Source organism: Coturnix japonica, chromosome 4 (genome assembly GCF_054131305.1).
Source record: "Coturnix japonica strain WE chromosome 4, WE-NBRP24, whole genome shotgun sequence".
Classification (NCBI taxonomy): domain Eukaryota; kingdom Metazoa; phylum Chordata; class Aves; order Galliformes; family Phasianidae; genus Coturnix; species Coturnix japonica.
This window is the reverse complement of record NC_140666.1, coordinates 13,029,317-13,047,556: the sequence shown is the minus strand read 5'-3', so window position 1 is coordinate 13,047,556 and position 18,240 is coordinate 13,029,317. Positions and strand designations below refer to the sequence as shown.

Sequence of the window (18,240 nt, the reverse complement as noted above, 5' to 3'; positions counted from 1 at the left end):
TTAATGTGGCATCAGCATGTGACATTAAAGGTAATAATGCATGTGGCATACATATCCTGCTGTGTATTAAAAGCCAGGACCTGGAGCTGTCCCTGGAGCATCTGAATCAGTGCTGTGCTCAGACTCAGATTCCTCTTTGAAAAAGCTACCGTAAGCTCCTCGCTTGGTGGGCATGAAGCTCTTCACTTCTGGGTTGTGCTGTTAAGACACCTTTTAAGGCAGTGTCATTCTGAAATCAGAGGGGATATTTCTAAGGTGTACAGCCCTGGGTGGGCTTCAGACTAGCTTGGCAATCTACATTTAGGAGCAAGTTTTAGGTAGCTGATGCTGAGGTTGATCTTCACTTATATGTATGAACGCAAAGGAAGCAGAAGGATGAAAAACCATTTTCACACTCTTTAGCTTGGTCTGTATACACAAGTAATAGGCCAGATCACGGCTGTTAGCAGTGCTATTTCACCATTAGTAAGGAAATGCTGATTCATATCAGTTCGCAAAGCTTTGCAAGTGGAGTGGATAGGTGGGTGATTTAACTGGGAGAAAAGGTAACTAAGGGATTTTTTTTCCCCTCTCTAAAATGTCATTCCCTTTAAGAGGAGCTTGAAATTTCTTAGGGTATTTGAAATGGAAGCTGTATTTTTTTTAATTCACTCCTTATGTTGCTCGTTAAGGAATGAAAAATCTGGACGTTTTGTAGCTGGACGTTGCACCAAGTGACTGTAATGCACGCTTATGCGCTGTCTCTTTTGCTTTGCAGTGGCCATGTACAAAGAGCCTTCTCTTCACGATCTCACAGAGTTCTCAAGATCTGGAAGTGGGACCCCAACAAAGAGCAGAAGTGTTTCAGGAGTGCTAAATGGGGGTAAATCCATGAGCCAAAACGAGTCAACGTAGCCAGGTTAAGGCAAGCCAAGTGCTCTCTAAACAGAACCTTACCTCTGGATGCAGTTGAATTCTTACTAGCAGTCTTTCATCCAAATGTTCAATTGCCCAGGACAAGCCACCGAACTTGCATAGGTCACTCGTTTATCAGCCATTAGATCTACTGGTTGTCAAAGGATATACCCCAATAATGTAGAATATGCTTGTGCATATCACAAGGCACTTGGATAGCCAGCAAACATAACTGCGGATTAAATCTCGGAGAAGAGGTGTCCAGATCTTTCTCTCTCTCTCTTTTTCTCTCTCTCTTTCTCTTTCTCTCTCCTATGCTTTGTGGAATACAAAACAAAAACATTTCACAGCATTCACTGCTGATAAGAATTTGCTTTCCAACTAAGAAAAAGACCACTTTTGCTCTTCAAAGGAAATTTTAATGCTTATATGTTTTATAGGGGAAACAAAAAACAAATATGTAAACTCTTGTTGTTTCCTTGGCTTACCGTTTTATATCTAAGGCTTGATAAAGAGATGTATCCTTTAATTTGAAATAGTGCAACTTTTTGATTTCTGAACTCCAATGGGTCTTTAAAGCTACGTCTTTCAAAAAATAACTAAAAATTCAGGGTTGGAACTGAGAGTTGGTGTCTCAGGCTCTAGCAAACAGTGTTCTTGTGGTTTTAAACACAACGAAATATAAATTTTTATAGATTTGTAGTTTCTGGTAAAGTTCTTGTGCTAACCCCAGTCTGTAGGAACTGAAATGTTTTGTTATCCCAAGTGGAAGTTGACAGAAAGGGATAAAATTATCCTCCAGTGTAGATTTCTCTTAATTCCATTTTGTGTGTCATGTTAAACTATTGTTGTGGCTTCTTTTCTAAAGACAGAAACTGTGGAATTAAGGTGACTTAATTTTTTATAAGAAACGTCTTATTTGTAAAAGTCCTTCTTTCACTGTAACGGGCACGTGAATATTGTGTAGGAGGAAGCGTTAGGACAGGTTACCCCTAAACAACATATACTTATACATGCTATTGGAAACAATTGTTTAAAAAAAAAAATGTAGTTAGGTTTCCATTTAGGTCATCATGTCTGTTGCATGGGAGAAAGTTGGAATATTGGCCTAGAGTTGCATGATGTGTAAGATTTTGTGCATTAATCATCGTTGGATTCTGTGCTCCAAAACTGACATAGTTCCGTACAGGCAGCTTTCTGCCTTGTACAAAGGAGTTGTTTATTATTTGTTGTATACACAACCATGCACTGAATAAACTATTTATATTAAGATGTACTTTTTAAAAAAGCTTGTTTGATTATATGATGTACATCGAGGATTACTTTCAAGGGAAAAGGTTGGCAATTAAATTATAAAGTTACAAAAGATACTGTAATTAACATTCTAAATCTTTCTATGTAACAAGTTATTCCCTTGTGACTCCGTACTCCATGTGAATGAGAAAACATTCTTCCTTTTGGATATTGTTAGAACTGGTCTTACTCGCCCAGCTGAGATACTCAAAACACAGTGACTACTAAGTGCCACAAAGTCTGGGTAACAGCCCCTTGGCTGCATGCTGACGGAGCCTCAGTGAACTGCTCTCCTCTGCTTTGAGCTTCTCTGTGTCTGTTCTCCTTGTTAGGCTTCCTTAGTGCAGCCACATAGCGCTACCTCGCAGCACACCTCCCCAGAGCCCTCGGTACGGGGGGACCTAACAAGATCTGGTGAGTTCAGCACTGCTGATGTCAGGGTGGCACCTTGAGGATGCTCAGAGTTCCCTGAGCATCTCTGCAGGCACTCATCGGGGCCAGCTCCTCTAGTCTTGAGGAAATGGGCTACCATGCCTCCTGCATTTGTGCACATGTTCTGGAGAGAAAATGCACTTCTCTCGTTAGTTTTCTCTCCAAAAGCATCAACGAGAACTTTTCTACAGTGTCCATACAGTACTGACAGGCAAGCTTCACTCATCAAGGTGTTTCAGTAAGACCTAGGAGGAACAGGTTCTCATCATGGGTGGCTGAAAAAGCAGGTCTGGAAGGGAATCATGGAAACGGAGACAAAAAGCTACCTGTAGGTGTTAGTCTGATGTTAAAAACAGATATTCTGCTGTCCATTGTGTCTCCTTCCATCCTGAATAAGCTGGGACAATTAGCTTTTTTATGAATGCCTGGGCTGAGAGGAGAGAAGGAGATTGTTTCACATCAGACTCCCAAGTTTGTTCTTTTGTGGCAAATTGTATGCCAAGAGCTCTGGCTTGCTAAGCTCCTCTGATGGAGCAGGGTATTGTCCTCTGCATATAACACCACTGTGATAACTTTCAGAGGACCTGCAATCCTCCTGTCAATTCTCGCCGAAGAGTAAAGAAGGTGGGGGAGAACTATCATGAAAGTCTTTAAAGAACTGAAGATGTGCCCTGTGATTGTTTCTGGGGTTCTGATACTTGAGTGGGTCTGGAGCATTTTTTTCTCTTCAGTTAATTGTGCTTTGCCTTCCTGAAGCATTTTCTTAACCTTTTCAGTCAAGAAAAATCAGACTCATTGGGGTGCATGTTCCAAAAAAAAGGAGTCCGAGTGCCTTAGGAACATAAAACCTGATCAAAAGTAGGCATTGTTGTGCCAAAGCTAGCTAGACACATTGTTCAATGCCGTGTTTATTATCCTAAAGGTAACTGGAGGTCTGCTGCTTTGCTTGATAGCTGCAGCCTTGCAAATCCCCATTCCCAGTATCTCCAACCTTGAAGGTCATCTGTAGCAAAAGAAAAATGCTCATCTCACAAATTGTTGCTTCTGAAGACCCATTTTTCATATTGACATTGTCATCAGCTGTGAGCATTCACTATCAAGTCTTTAGTTTCAGAAGTTTCTAATATATCAGGCTAGCAAAGCCCACTCTTGGGTTGAAGACAAGGAGAGATGTATGGTGATAGATGAGCCACAGGCAGCTGTTCCTAAAAACTTCTGGCAAACCTGTTACAATTATCTTCCTCAGAGTCTGTAGACTGAAAGGGGAAACCCTTGATAGCATCCTGCACTACACTAAAGCTTAAATACACTGTAGGCAAAGTGGGAGATCATGCCCAGAATCTTACAAGTAGTCTATGGAGCCATAGTCTGAGATTTTATAAAGAGAAATACAGTAAAATGTGTCTTTTCAGACACTGATGTGAAGGTGATACTCTGACCCAGCCAGCAAAGACCCTTGAGTAGACAGCAGTTCAGCTTCAGCAAAGGAACTTTAGGAGTTAGATTCAAGTATTTCTTTATCTTCCTCCTTCTGCACCCATAGATTAGCCCATTAAACAGATAACTCTTGAGTCATACCTTCATTTAAGAAGTCTGCGATGATGGAAATGTATCCATATTGGGTAGCTGTCTATGAAAAGAAAACTTACAGCCACCAGTTAACCCACTTTGCTATGTCACGAGTACCTGTCCAAGTGCAGTAGGATGCATGCCTGGAATAAAGACAAAGCTGAGGGACTGGTAAGAAACCAAACCTTGTACTGGCTGTGAGCCACCAACCACCTGCAGGTTTGCTCTCAGGCCCTTCTTTATTGCCAGTGTGATGGCTTATGCCTCTCACCTGCCATTTCATTTGTCCTTGCCTCTCCACCAATGTGACCACATTGTGTGGCATATCATAGGTCTGGACTCAGGAGGTGAAAAACTGGTATGGTGTCTTTTCAATTCACCTGGGCTTCCTCAGGCAAAGGCCCTGAGCCACCTTGGGCAGAGGCCTTATGAAAGGCTGACAAACACTATCTGCCAACCCAACAGGAAACAGGTCACCTGTGAAAGCGGAGGAAAACTGCTAGGAACACAACTATTATGGGGCAAAACCTCTGCCTTTTTGAGATCCACATATCAGAGCTGCTTTCTCTGAGATCTCTGCAGGGGACTTGAACATTGCCTTCTCTGTCTGATTTTGGGGTGAGGGAGGATGGCAAGAGCTCTTCTCTGTATCACAGAGAGATCTTTATTTTCTTCTTTTCTTTTGTTTTTTCCTTTTTTAATTTTAATTTACCTCATGCTACCTCATAGCATGGTTGTATCTCCATAGCCCCTTGCTCAGACATGTTCATCGCTGGCACGATGGAAGACAATTTCCTACCTGGAGAAAACACCTCCAGGTTCCCCCTGGGAAGAACGGTGCCCCTTCTGCAGCACTGTCTGGTGTCCCCACTGCTGGTTTCCAGCCCACAGGCCAGGGTTTCCAGTGGGATAAAGGTGATGTAACGAGCTCAGGGATGCTGTGGTATGTCAGGCCTCTCGGCAGCTGAGCACCAGCACGAGAGCCAGGTCTGGCAGAGCTCTGCTGTGTCTTGAGTATCTCTGCATGGAGACCAGAGCCAGCTCTAATGGGTTTAAACGTCTCCCTGACATATCCTTAACCAGGACACTTTTGCAGGACAGAATCTGTATGTAACAACCTCCTATCTTCTAATAAATAAGTCTCTCTAAAACAGATTCCTCTTTGTCTGGGCTCTGATTTTTATCACTGCTGGTATTGTAAGGGCTTTCCATCCCAGTGCTGCTGCATTACACCATTGTTTTAACTGAGATAAAAACCCAACTGTAATAATAATGTCTTTTACATCCCTTTGAACTAGAGTGGGGCAACCTGAGTGCTCAAGGCACACAAATGGGCCCTCCAGTTGCTGTAGCATAGACACAGGCCATGGAAGGCACAGAACATGTGGGGAGTTTTAGCCGCTGATGAGAAGTCTTCAGTGAACCCTGGAGTTCAACTTCCTGCATGGTGTAAGGGCCTTGAAACAAGCTGTTTTTGCTGCTAAATTTTATTGCAGATCTGCTCTGCTAGCAGGGCTCACCCTGATTTGGGAGCATGCCATGGCATAGGGGGGGTGGATACAGGGGATGACACAGTCACACTGCCCTACTGCAGATTCTCTCATGGGGAAGCTTAAATATTAAAGTAAAACCTAAATTTGAAACACATTTTACATTAATCAGGGAAATTGAAGTTATAAATTATTCCATCTCATCAGAAATGGAAGATAGTTTATCGGGTTCCCTTCAAAGATCATTATTAACGAGATGGAATATAAGATTCTCAAATACCACCTATGGAAAATTACTTTCAAGCACCCACAGGCCATATTTTTTCCTCAAATCATATATTTAGCACTTCTCACCTAAATTCAACAACTGGAGGGGCAGGATGAATTGTCTGTGTCTTACATGGGCCACTCAACATTGCATGTGCTTTGTCACACTTCTTCCAAGCTTATCTCCTTGCTGAGCACAAAGGCACTGGTCCACCCCACCCAAGGACCATCACGGCAGCAGCAGCTGCCCCATGGGGAGAGCCATGGCTGGTGCCTGTTAATATTAATTAATTAACAAATAGACTGCAAAGCTCTAGAAGTAATTTGTCACGATTCACTACTCATGCCTTAAAGAAAACTAAAGCACAAACAAAAGCCTTATCCAACCAGGGTGAACGGATTTATTTACTTATTTTTGCCCTTTGCATATTGATTTAATTCAGTTATGGGCCTCGTTTTCACAAAGCAGGGCCATGTAAGTGGAGTGGGGGCACAGACCCCATTGTCCAAAGCTTTGCAGCAAGGAGATTTTGTACAGACAAATATTACTACATATGTTTTGGTGGAAACCATACCAAGAGCTGGCATACAGGGTGTATGGGCACAGCCTGAACCTCTGATTAATCAGCTGAGGCAAGTGTTTGGGTCAGCTGTGGGAGCACAGGTGAGAGTAATTTAGCTGTGCTCCCAGAAGGGGTGGAGCTTGACTTCACCTCCTCCAGACCTCATTTAAGGGTTGACCACCACTAGGGCAGTATCCCTTGGAGATTGCTTCTTGATGAAGATTGCCTCAGTATTTCCCAGTGAAGGCATCCATATTGGTGAGGTTTTCTCTATAAGTAACCTTTTGAATATCTGTTACCATCTTTGTATTATTCCACCTTACACACAGGGCTATCTTAGCAGTCTGAGCCAAAGTCAGTGAAAACTGCCTTCCTACAGTTTCCTACAGCTCAGGATCAGCCCTAAAAACAAAAATGTAAGGGAGAAAAATCCATGGAAGGAAAATAGATGCTTTCTCGGGGAGAACAGGAAAAAGAATGGGAAGGGAAGAGTCTACCTGAATTATGTAGATGAAAGAACACTTGGAGCATCCCTGTAGCTGCATGTACACAAGCTTCAAGGAAGTGGCAGTGGTAACAAACTGCAGAAGGAAAGCGATTCCTCTTTGGGGTGGTTCTGGTGACAGCAGCTTCCACTCAGGCTCCTCCAAGTTGCTGCTTTAGCTCTACAATTATATGTCAGACTGCTTAAAATGAAAGCAGGAAGGGTCTATACAGGGAGATGGAGGTTGTGACAAAGCCTAAAGATCGCTCCCCATGAGAGGCAACAAAGCCACTGCCTCTCCTTGAGTTTACTGGGATTCAGCTGGCACTGTGACCCATGGCAAAATTCTCTGTTGTGGATGTCTCAGAGCCCCATCTTAATCTCAGCTGCAGAATACACCATGGGCTCTGGAAAGTTTGGAGTGCCATGTTGATTTAAAGTACCTTTATCAAGAGCAGCGCTGCTAAAGGAGCTCAGACATTACCTCATGCGTTGTAGTGGTTAATCTGTGAAATATTTTTAGATAACAAAATTAACCGGTTCAAAACTTAATTAATCCTATTTCTTTCCCAAATGGCTTCCTTCAAATAGTACTTGAAATAGTTTTACTTTCCCCCATTGTCTGCCTAATACACTGATGAACTTTTCCTTCTGAGCTTCTCCTTCTTTTAATTGTCTGCTCATTCAACCATCCCTTCTGATAATTGAGTTAATAATATAGAGACATCTTTAGGAATTAAACTTTCCCCCCCCTACCCCCCCCCCCCCCCCCCCGTTAATCAAAAGCAGAACTTCTTATTGTTGTTTAGAGGGCTGTTTTTTAACTTCTTTCATTAAGAAAGAAAAAAAAAAAAAACAATAATGGCTTTGGAAATAGTGGCAATGTTTGAGATACCACTCATTTCAGAGATGTTGATGAAGATATTATTTTGCATTTAATAATGCAAATAGGAAATAGTTTTCTAGGAAATTTCAGTCAGCAGAAAGCCAACATCTCATTTATGCTCTGTAACATTTGACTGAACCAATGTTCATTTTCAGCAAAGGCAAAAGAAGTATTTTTCCGTCATGCCCTGTATCCGACGGACAACAGCCCACTTAAGAGTTCAAATTGTGCCAGAGTGGAAAATGTCTTCACACAAGCAGGCTGAGATAGATTACATATATACATACACACATGGACATGTATGAAAGATATATAAGTATCTGCTCAAAGATCTCCAGTCTTTGAAACCTGCTATGGAAAAGCAGAGGGGTTTAAGAAGCTCACGCAGATTATGGCACAGAATGGAGCATGCCAGGAATTATGAGAAAAGAGCTGGGGGATGTAGTGGAGATGCTAAGTCATAGCCTGAAAAAGTGACTGAGCACCCAGTGGGAGGGCAGGGCCTTATTGCTGTACTTTCCATCACATTACAGCATTACAGGGGTGAAAGGTTAATTGCCGGCGGGGTTATATCTAATTAAAAGTATAAGATCAAAAAAGTGCTGGGAAGAGGGGTACACCTAGGAATATCTCTTGAGTGGGATGGTATTAATGATGACTCAAAAGTAGCAAAGAAGTTCCTGAAAGTTGAGCTGCCTACGGATCTTGGCATTTGCCTTGGTGCCAAATGTCTTTGTTAAATGTCATTGAAGCTTCTAGCCATCTGGTTCTGAACTCCAAAGCCAGTCTTTGCCCTGATTGCTCACAGTGGAGAGTCTCTTCCTTACCCCCTTGGATTGGCTTCAAAAGGAAAGTCACTGGGGCTATGGATGGGTTAACTAAAAGGAGTGAGCATGTTAAGGACAGATATACTATGTCCTGCAACAAACAAGCCCAGGGCCAGCCTGAGGAGCAGTGGCTCTAATCCACCTTATCACCTAAACCTAGAGCTAAAACTATGCTGATGCTGGATAACCAGAAGAAAATGAATCCAAATATAATCAGAGTGGTCTTTGTTAGCTCACCTTTTTGGTGGACAGTAATACTCAACCAAAGTCCTGATCTGCATCCAAATGGGCTTCAGAGTTTAGCACAAACATATACGATCCTCTTTTCTATAAGTACTCTTAAAACATAAACACTGTAGGCAAAATAGCTCAAGATTCACTTCTAAGTATGACAAATACCTGCAGAGAAATTACTTTAAAAGCTGTTTTTCCCTGTTTCATAAATAATTAGAAGCACCAAGTAGTGCACCCAACCTATGGATTTCAGAGATCAGTTTGGACCACCTGGCTCTCCATCTCTGCCCTCCATGTGTTGTGAGTGGAAGAAAAGAGAGAAGGAAGTTTAGTCTTTTTTAAGAACACCTAATGGGCAGGTATGAAAGAAACGCTGTCTCCTTGCTGTCCAATAATGCCTTGTGGGGTTGATGAGACTGCATATCAGCTCAGCTGTGCACTGCTTGGGAGAGCTGAGGTTGGGCAATGGATGTGATAGCAACAGCCTCATCTGGCATGGTTGTCTGAGAAAGTGGTTCATTGGCTCAGCAGATCTGTAATTATACCTAACTCTGGTCAAAGACATTTATCTTTCCCCTGCATAAAACACGCACAAATGCAGTTAAGTAAAGCACTACATTATCATGCACCCAGCTCTCTCACTAATGTCAGGAATCGAACCAGCTGGTGACTTGATGAAGGTAAATGTCTGTGCTGAACCTCCTATGTGCTGATGTATGCAGGCTTTGGGAGCCAGATGGAATAACCTTTACAGCACTCTATGTATGCAGAACCAGCAGCCAAAGTGGACTATAGTGTGAAATTCCCCACAAGAACACAGCCTTCAGCTTCGCGGCCAAGCATTTATTTGTACAGGACCTTGATTTGCTCTGATGAAGGCAGCTGTCAGACCTCTCAGGGAGCCATGCTTCGTAAGTAACCATGATATTTAGACCCTATGACCTTTTAAGAAGTGTAAGATCTGGCTTAAAGGGCAGCTATCCTGAAATAATTGACTCTGAAACCACTTAAATTTTAAATTAAAAACAAATGGAAAAAAAAAAAAAAAAAAAAAAAGAAAAAAAAAAGAACAGACAACATTATTTTACTGTAAGGAGATTAATCATCAATATCTGACAATTGATTTGCAAGTTACATTTATTTATGATGTGTTTGTACAGCACTGTGCACACCCTTATCTATTATCCAGATCCCAAGGAGTTACTTAGTGCAAATAAATCAATGCGGTTCATCGATTAAATTACATAAATACTCCTGGACCTCAGACAAGTAAAAGTTTCTGCAGTCATTCTCAGGACTCTCATTTCTGGGATGGGAGCTGGCAAATTGTGATCTGAAGAAAGCCAAGGAGGGCCCCTGCAGTTGCACTCCTGTGACTGCCCAGACTTTATGGTGTGCAAAGTCATCATGCAAGTTCTGGGTAATACAATTGTCATGTGAGTTTCTCATGTATGCTGTAGTCCAAGGGAGAGAGGAGAGATGTTTTGTCCTCTTCTGACCAGTCTGTGGGCTATCCACGCAGTGTGTGGGACAAATTTAGTGACAGGAGTGATGCCTGGCTGCAATCTAAGCTGGTACCTGAGTACACACACAGCACTAAATCATAGCAAGAGGCACCCACGAAGTCACATCACTGCTTCCCTTCAGCTCTTTCTTTTAAAGCTCTCTGCACCTTCAGATCTTGCAAATCTTGGCCAAGGACTTGCACGCATCTGGCATCTCCCATCCGCTTTCTCCATCTGCCCATTGCTGTCTGGCCCTGTTGGCGCTGAAATGTACAGGGGCACTAAGCCTGTGAAGCCCCATTATATGCATGGAGATATCAGCCCTTGAGCATGTCACGTTCAGCATCCCAAGTTAATTGATGTTCTTGAATGACTCTCTGTGTCTCTGTTCCTTGTCTATAAAGTAATAATGCTTCTAGTGTGCCTTACTGGGCTTCAGAGAGACAAATTAATTAATTGCTTGCGTGTGAAATAAACACTACTGCTGTAATGAGTGTCATGGAAAAACCCAGGTGGAAAGAGTATTTCATCTTTACAGTAAAGCTAAGCAGCGTGCAGTAAACAAGGACTGGGGCCACATGCTGAATGACAGGAAGAAAACAGATTTCTGAATTGCTGCCCATTGATTTGCATCAGGCAGCCTGCTCAGTGATGGAGGCAGGGCCCCTATGGAAAAAAAACCAGCATTTGATCATATAATAAGCCGCCCCTGGAAGCCCAGCAAAGGAGCTGTGTTTCAGGATACGGCTTTTGCTGCTCCGTGTGTGCTTGAATCTGTAGCTTTAACACAGTCACATAAACTTGCCTGATAGCTTATATAAATTAATAGAAATTTAATAAAGTTTATTAAGCTTATCTATCTGCACTATCACAGCTGTGTGCTGGATTGGGTCTTTTGAAAGTACATTTGTTAAATGTGCAGTGGTTCAAATTATCCTGACAAAAGCAAAACAAAGACCTTACATAATCCACTGCATTTTGCAAAGATAAAATTTTACATGTCATAACAACACATATCCAAAGACTTATGTAAAACTCACCCATAATTTAAAGTGTCACTGGAATTGCTTCACAATTAGGGCAAGGTCTTTAAAAGACTCCCTGCAAAAGCTGAAACCTCTGTGACAAAGATCCAGCAGAATTCATACTGGTAGAATGCAAACAGCGTGTGCATTTTATCACAGAATTGGAACTGCCGATGGCACAGACACAGCTCCTGTTAGTGGGATTCCCTCACAAAGCCGTTGACTCCTGAAGTTATGTAAAGCTTCGATCTACAGTGCTGTAAAGAGAGAGAAGACTGCTGTAAGAGGACGGGATGAGACATCCATGGTGCTTTACACAAGCAATATCTTGATGTAAAGACTGCACACGCACACATCCCTGCACAAGCAGTAGCTGTGATTTATGCTGCTTTTATATACAGAGGGCTGTTGGCTTTGGGCTCTGCATGCTGAAAATGTGGCTTAAAGGACAGCTTTAGATTACCCATGGCTTTTTGGGACACTGCAGTCCTGCCAGCCGTTCTCCCACATCAGGCCAATGCAAAAAGCCACACTGGGGGTTGGGGGGAAGACTGCGTGCTGCAAGAACTGGTGGGACCTAGAAATGTCTTATCCTTCATTAACTTGTGTGTTCAGCAGAGTTTTGCAAAAAGGGAAGAGGAAAAATGAAAAGCGGATGGCAGGGAACATCTTAGTGACATCTCACATCAAAGAGCAAGGAGATAAGAGTTATTATTTAGACCTGTCAAGCCTCTGCTTGCTGTACCCAGAGGCAGACAGCAGGCGTGACCTACTTGCAGAATTAGGAATCCTCCAGGAACTGGGTTTCAGGATTCAGGAGGGAGTCCACCCTCGACATCTAGATTTCTGTTGTGAAATCCAGTCCTGGATTGTAATGGGCTTAAAATACTGCTTTGAGATTCACGCTAAAACCACCACAATCCTGTCCCATTTCCTGGCAACTCCTGGAGCTGTGCAGGTTGGGGTGCTCAAGCTGCCCTGATACCCCCAGATACTTGAGTGAGCAGGAGCCAGCAAAGGGACACAAGCTTTACATTCACAGGTGCAAAATTCAGATGTAATCCACTGATAAAATGAAATCCAGAGGAACTCCAGAAGAAGTAAAAGTGATGGAAGGATGTCTCACTGTGGAGGGGCGGTGGTGATGGAGGTGAAGTATGGCCCCAGCAATGCCAAGAAGAGGTGTCATCACTTCTGAGCACACCTGCAGAGAGTGCTCTGGTGTGGTGAACTGCAGCAAAGGGTGTATGATTAGTCTATTGCATCACACTGAGTTTGGAGACCCAGTCTGCATCCTATTGATTCAGACATTAGCAGCTGGGTAAGCTCATCCTGAAGAAGTACACCAAAGTTGGGAAGAAGAACAGGAGGGAAAGAGGGGGAAAATGGTATGCTGAAAGTACTGGAAACTTAGAGCTGGGTGTCTGTCTTGGGCCTCAGCGGCTGCAATATCAGCTTCTGCTCTCTGATGCAGATGCTAGGAACAGTCTGGACACCACAGGAAGTCCAGAAACTCAAGCTAGGGGAAGTTTCTAGCAATTGCTCAGGTTCTGAATGCTTGCCAGGGCAAGGAGCCAAGCATACCAGGCTTGTGACACTCTGCTAAGCCTGATTTGTGGCTGCTGCCAGTCCTGCTGTACTCACTGCTATCCTACAGTTCCATCACGTCTCCAGCTTCCCCCTCCCACCCAGCCCCTCAGATCTGTGGCGTTTGATAAAAAGTAAACCAGAAGCACCAAAGCTGCAACTAAGAGCTCTCCAGATGGAGAAATGTAGAACGAAACAGTAGTAAACCCACAGCAAACCTCAAATGGGTCCCGAATTTCTTACTTTGAAGCTTAGGTGATTGATGTCATGGTGTGGAATTTATGAATCTAATTATATTATTATCTTGATCTGTGTTCAAGCTTTATGCTTATGCTAAGTTCATTGCACCATTGCATTTGGCTGTGCAAAGCCGTCCACCAAACATAGGTTCAGTAAGCAGTGCAATTACGAACATAAAAAAGGGAATACCCATACAAGTCAGACTGTCCACACAAGTAAAAAGAGAATGTCCAGGCAAACCCCAGTGCTCACAGCTGGTCAGAACTGAGCTCTACTCCATAAAACACAAAAACACGGCAGAGGAAAGAGTGCAAGAAATGGACTCATTCATGTTCTTTTGAGTATTTAAGGACAGGTGGGCAGTGAGCAAGCTCAGTGGATATCAATACGGCTTTTCCATAGGTTTCTATAGCCTTTGGTGCAATGGGATACCCATGGAGTCATCCTCGCATGGCTCTGTTGGCTGCTGTGTGATTCGAAGCGCCAAACAAAAGCCTTTCTCCTGCCATTGCTACAGCCCCCGGGGACCGCTTACACCTGGCAGCCAACAGCCATATCCTGGAGCCACCAGGGAAGGAGCTTCCCCGGTGTTTCATGTCTAACTGCTGAATCTGTACTTCCTTTGTTGCCGCTGTAGCTCGAGGCGCAGTGCGAGTGAGGACCGGGTGCGGTGAGTCAGACACTGTCAGCACCGGGGCGGCCGTTTCCCAGCAACGGCAGATGGGAGAAAAAGGAAGCAAATCCTTCCCCAGAGCTCGTGCCCTGTAAACAGGTTCTCTCCCTTACAGCAGCCTGCGTGCAAACCCGCACATGCACACGAACGCTTCTGCTGCCACCCAGGAATCACAGAATTATCAAGGTTGGAAAAGACCTAGAAGATCATCTAGTCCAACCATTATCAGTGCTTCCCGGCTTAATCATATTCATCAACACAACATCCAGACGTTTCTTGAACACTCCCATGGTCGGTGAAACACTCCCATGGTTGGATAAAGGTTTGGTTTGATTGTCTGTTTCTTGTTTTGCTGAAGTTGTTTATCATTTTGAATGCAAAACGCAAAGCAGGAATTGACACCATCAAAACCAAGCAGTCTGGGACAGCTACAACATGCCCTGGAAGCAGGAAGAGTGAGAGACACAGCAATTATTTTTAAATCAAAGGATAACTATTAGCAATCCCTCACAAACACATCCACTACACTACAAAGCTGAATTCAGTCACAGCTGCTGGCTCTGGGCTGCTGCAGAATAGTGAGTTACACAAAAAGCAGCAAGAGGCAGCATAGGGAGATTTATCAGCTTATGTGGTGTACTCTGTATTTGGGGACATCCCTCTGCAGCCTCAGGGGCTCAGCTCTCCGTCTCTGTCTGCACCAGAAGGCTCAGACTCACTGCTGGAGATTGCCTTGTTTTCCTCCTTCTGCTCTCCTCTCCTATCCCAGGAGGAAAAACGCATCTGAAGCTCCATTCTGTCTGCATCAGAACCGACATCCCTCGGTTATCCTCGCCTCATCTAAAAATAGAGCGGGGAAATCCGCCTGAGATCAAAGCGATTCGTTTCCAGAGCGCCGCGTGAGGACAGAGCTCTGCGATTCTCATTCCCGTCACATCCGCACCATCCGCACGGCAGGGACCATCCGCACGGCCCGCGGCAGCATGAGGGGGAGGGAAACCATTGCACGGGGGCTGCTGGGGACAAGGAGAGAGCTTTTCCTTCTGCAGGTGCTGCAGACGGCGTTCCCCCGAAAGGCTGGGTTGTAGCAGCCCGGCGTAAAGTGGAAATGGCAGAAAATGATGCTCAGCATCCGCACCTGCAGAAGGAAGCACCCAGCCAACCCGCCGTAGGTGGTGCTGCAGGATCCATCGTGCTGCAGAGCTTTCCTCTGAGCTCTTCCTGCAAGGTTTAGTAGTGGTTGTGAACTGAGCAAAGCACGCTGCATGGTTACGGTGCAATGGCCCGAGGTAGCTAACCCTGTGCTTTTTTAGCTCAGATCTCAGGCTGACTTGGCCATTTACCCAGAGGATACACTGGGCTCTTACTGGGAGGTACCGCAGGAAAACATCTGCATTTTCCTTCAGTACGTAAGAAGGTTTATTATGGACAAAGTTCTGGAGGGGAGGAAAAAAAAAAAAAGAAAAAAAAAAGAGCATTAATTATAGTAAATCAGTGATTTCAGAGGCTTAGAAACTAGAAGATGAATTAGAACAGCTGCTGTTCCTCTCACAAAGACATGTAAAAAATTTCTATCCAGTCCTATGATCTCGGAACATAGTGTTTGCATTCCCACCACTTCCCTGACACGGGTGAAGGGTGGGATTCAGCCCAATAAATCACTTCTCCAAAGCTTCCCAGGCGCAATGCAGGCCAAGGAGGAGCTGCTGAATCCAGGTTTTGGCTCCAAGAAATCCCTCTTGTGGCAGAATGCTGCTTAACCCCAGCCACAGCAGGGAGCAGGGGATGGAGGAATCAGTTCTGGGAGCCAAGACAGATTTGGGCAGCTGCATTTGGGGCAGCTGGACTGAGTGTGCAGAGAATATATTAAGCAATAATAAATGGTCTTTGTCCTTACACAAGATCTTTGACTGTCAAATATAATTACTGGGATAATACATAGTTCATCACAAAGCTGAACTAAATTGACCCACAGCTTTCCAGTTTTGCCAACAGTATCTTTCAGCTGGGCAAAACAGTGAACAGCTTGTTTCTCAGATACTGCTCCTTTTCTTTGCCTCCAGACTTATGCCCTGGAATTTCACTATCCATAAATACGAAGTCACTTCTCAGCTTACATTACAGCAGTGCAGCCAAAAGCTGCACCCATCAGTCCACCAGGGGTTCCGGGGCGAGCAAGCCCTCTCCAACATCCATGGATGGGTTTTGCCCATTCATTTTGAAGCATGCTATTGTTCATGAACAATCTAAGACAGATATTTGATGCTGCAGGGAGGGGGGCGTTGGTAATGACTTACCACAGTTTTATATAGACTTACTGCCTTATCTGTTTGGGACACTTAAATATTTGGGAGATCCTACTTAAGAAACCCCTATAAGCACTATTTTCTCCTCTGAAATTCTTTGTAGCACAGATGCAGACATTCCAACCAATTAGATGAAAATGTAAAGACTATTTTTAACCAGTCTGTGTGAGGAACTGCAGAAGGACTGGTGACCACTGAAAGGTCTGAGGAAAGTTTAGGCATTTATTTTAGATCCTTCTCTGTTAGCACTGCAAATGCCACATATTTCCTAGCTTTGACAGTGAGATTTTAGCTTGTCCCAGAGCAGCCTTCAGGTGCACTGGCTGCAAACTGCTTGGTAATTGCAAAGAGATTGTGCAAACAAGCTCTAATTGAGAATGTCAGAGATTCCCAACTGGCTTACATGCCAACATCATCAGACCAGACATTCAGCGTGTCCCTTCTCCCGCCCTACATATGGATGGTGATGGGGGCACAGTGTGTTTCCATGTGCCTGTATAAGCCCACCAAAATGCAGCCCTTCTGGAGATGCAGATGTTCCACACCTACGTACCAGCCAGCAGAATAAAGGTCTGTTCTGTTGTTCCAACATTCTTGTTTATTGCTAAATTTCATTATGTTGCCTTTCATAAATAGGATGCTAAAGGCTTGGGAAAAATCAATGCTAATAAGAACTAAACTGTAAGAACATTAAATTGGAGCAAAGGGGCATTTTGCCTTTGATTAAGTCATTACCAACGCCCCTGCAGAATCAAATATTTCTCCTTTAAATTGTTCATGAACATTAGTGTGCTTTGAAATGAATGGACAAAGAGCACCGTTCCCTCAACAGAGAAGAAAAACAACAGATAATCCACCTTTGGTTTTGTGCTTTTGTTTGTAGATAATTAGGACAGTGCACTCCCTTAAGCTAAATAGCACCCGGGACAGAGTAGGAAATGCAGTAAAGGAAGGAACTGAGGCAGGTTTGGAATTTAGGATTAGTCAATGTCCTAAACCTGAGAAAAGCAGGTGATGGTCCCCCCGGCGATTTTAGAAGCCAATCTATCTAAACTACTGAACCATCTAACCTCCACTAATAAACAAACAGCAATTTTGCAGCAGTATCACTTATGCCACACATAGACAACGGTTGCTGGAGATCAAGCACAGGCACCAGGTCTACACCGTGGGGCAGGGTCTGAGACACTCTCTGGTCTCATGTTGCTGCTGGTCAAGGATAGGAGCAGTCCAGATCTGCTCGTGTCCAGTCCTTCTTCTTTCAAGAATAAATGTATCAATAAATAAAGAAACTGGGTCTTGGCTCTAATAAACCTCTGTGGTGCCAAGGAATGTATTTATGCTGGCATAGCTTTTGCCTAGCTATGAAACCACAGCCATACCCTCCTCTGCCTGGGCAAGAGCCACTGGATTATAGATTGTCAGCAAGCAGTCACATTTCAAATATATCAGTAACACCCAATGGGAAACGACTGGCCCATTATGTGCTGTTAAAGCAGCTCTCTCCAATATGAAATGAAGATGAGTCAGGCACAATGTATTAAAAGCTTGTTTCCTCCAAGCCTACTACCAATGCCAGAGCCACATCACCACTTGACTCCAGGCAGACCCAGCACCAATGACAACAGCCCCCACCACAGCACTGCCACACTCTCCCCACGCCACAAAGGGTTTGCTACCATCTCCAGAGAGCAGTCAGAGCTCAGTGATACAGCACACAAACACACAGATTCAAGGAGAATCTTTATCAACCATCCACACAAAAACACCTGCCATTTTTGAGTTTAGCTTTAACTGAAAGCAGAATCTTCATTAACCATTTTCTATCCCTGATCACTCGTTGGTCCCTAACAGGGCTGTCTGGATGGCAGCCAAGTGAAAATTCACACTCATAAACGCTCTGTCCCACTTAAAATTGCCTGGTGGCAGCGCCAGCTACTCGCTGTAGGTGTCAAAGCCGCGTGT

At 43.9% G+C, this 18,240-nt stretch overlaps 1 protein-coding gene and 1 long non-coding RNA gene across 9 annotated transcripts in view; one reads left to right on the top strand and one right to left on the bottom strand.

The window, feature by feature from the left end:
- Positions 1-5,343, top strand: part of FGF13 (fibroblast growth factor 13) — a 204,088-nt gene extending 198,745 nt beyond the window's left edge. For 3 of the 5 annotated variants that reach the window (XM_015860419.3, XM_015860417.3, XM_015860418.3), the window contains one exon: positions 758-5,343. In XM_015860419.3, the coding sequence (XP_015715905.1) occupies positions 758-894 (137 nt within the window). In that variant the 3' untranslated portion in view covers positions 895-5,343. The remainder of the gene's footprint in view (positions 1-757) is intronic. The other 2 variants (XR_014945139.1, XM_085544562.1) reach the window with 2 other exon arrangements.
- A 4,715-nt stretch (positions 5,344-10,058) lies between these two features.
- LOC107312667 (uncharacterized) overlaps positions 10,059-18,240 on the bottom strand; it is a 49,885-nt gene continuing 41,703 nt past the window's right edge. For 2 of the 4 annotated variants that reach the window (XR_014945135.1, XR_014945136.1), the window contains exon 3: positions 10,059-11,726. This is a non-coding gene — a long non-coding RNA (uncharacterized LOC107312667). The remainder of the gene's footprint in view (positions 11,727-18,240) is intronic. The other 2 variants (XR_014945133.1, XR_001554542.3) reach the window with 1 other exon arrangement.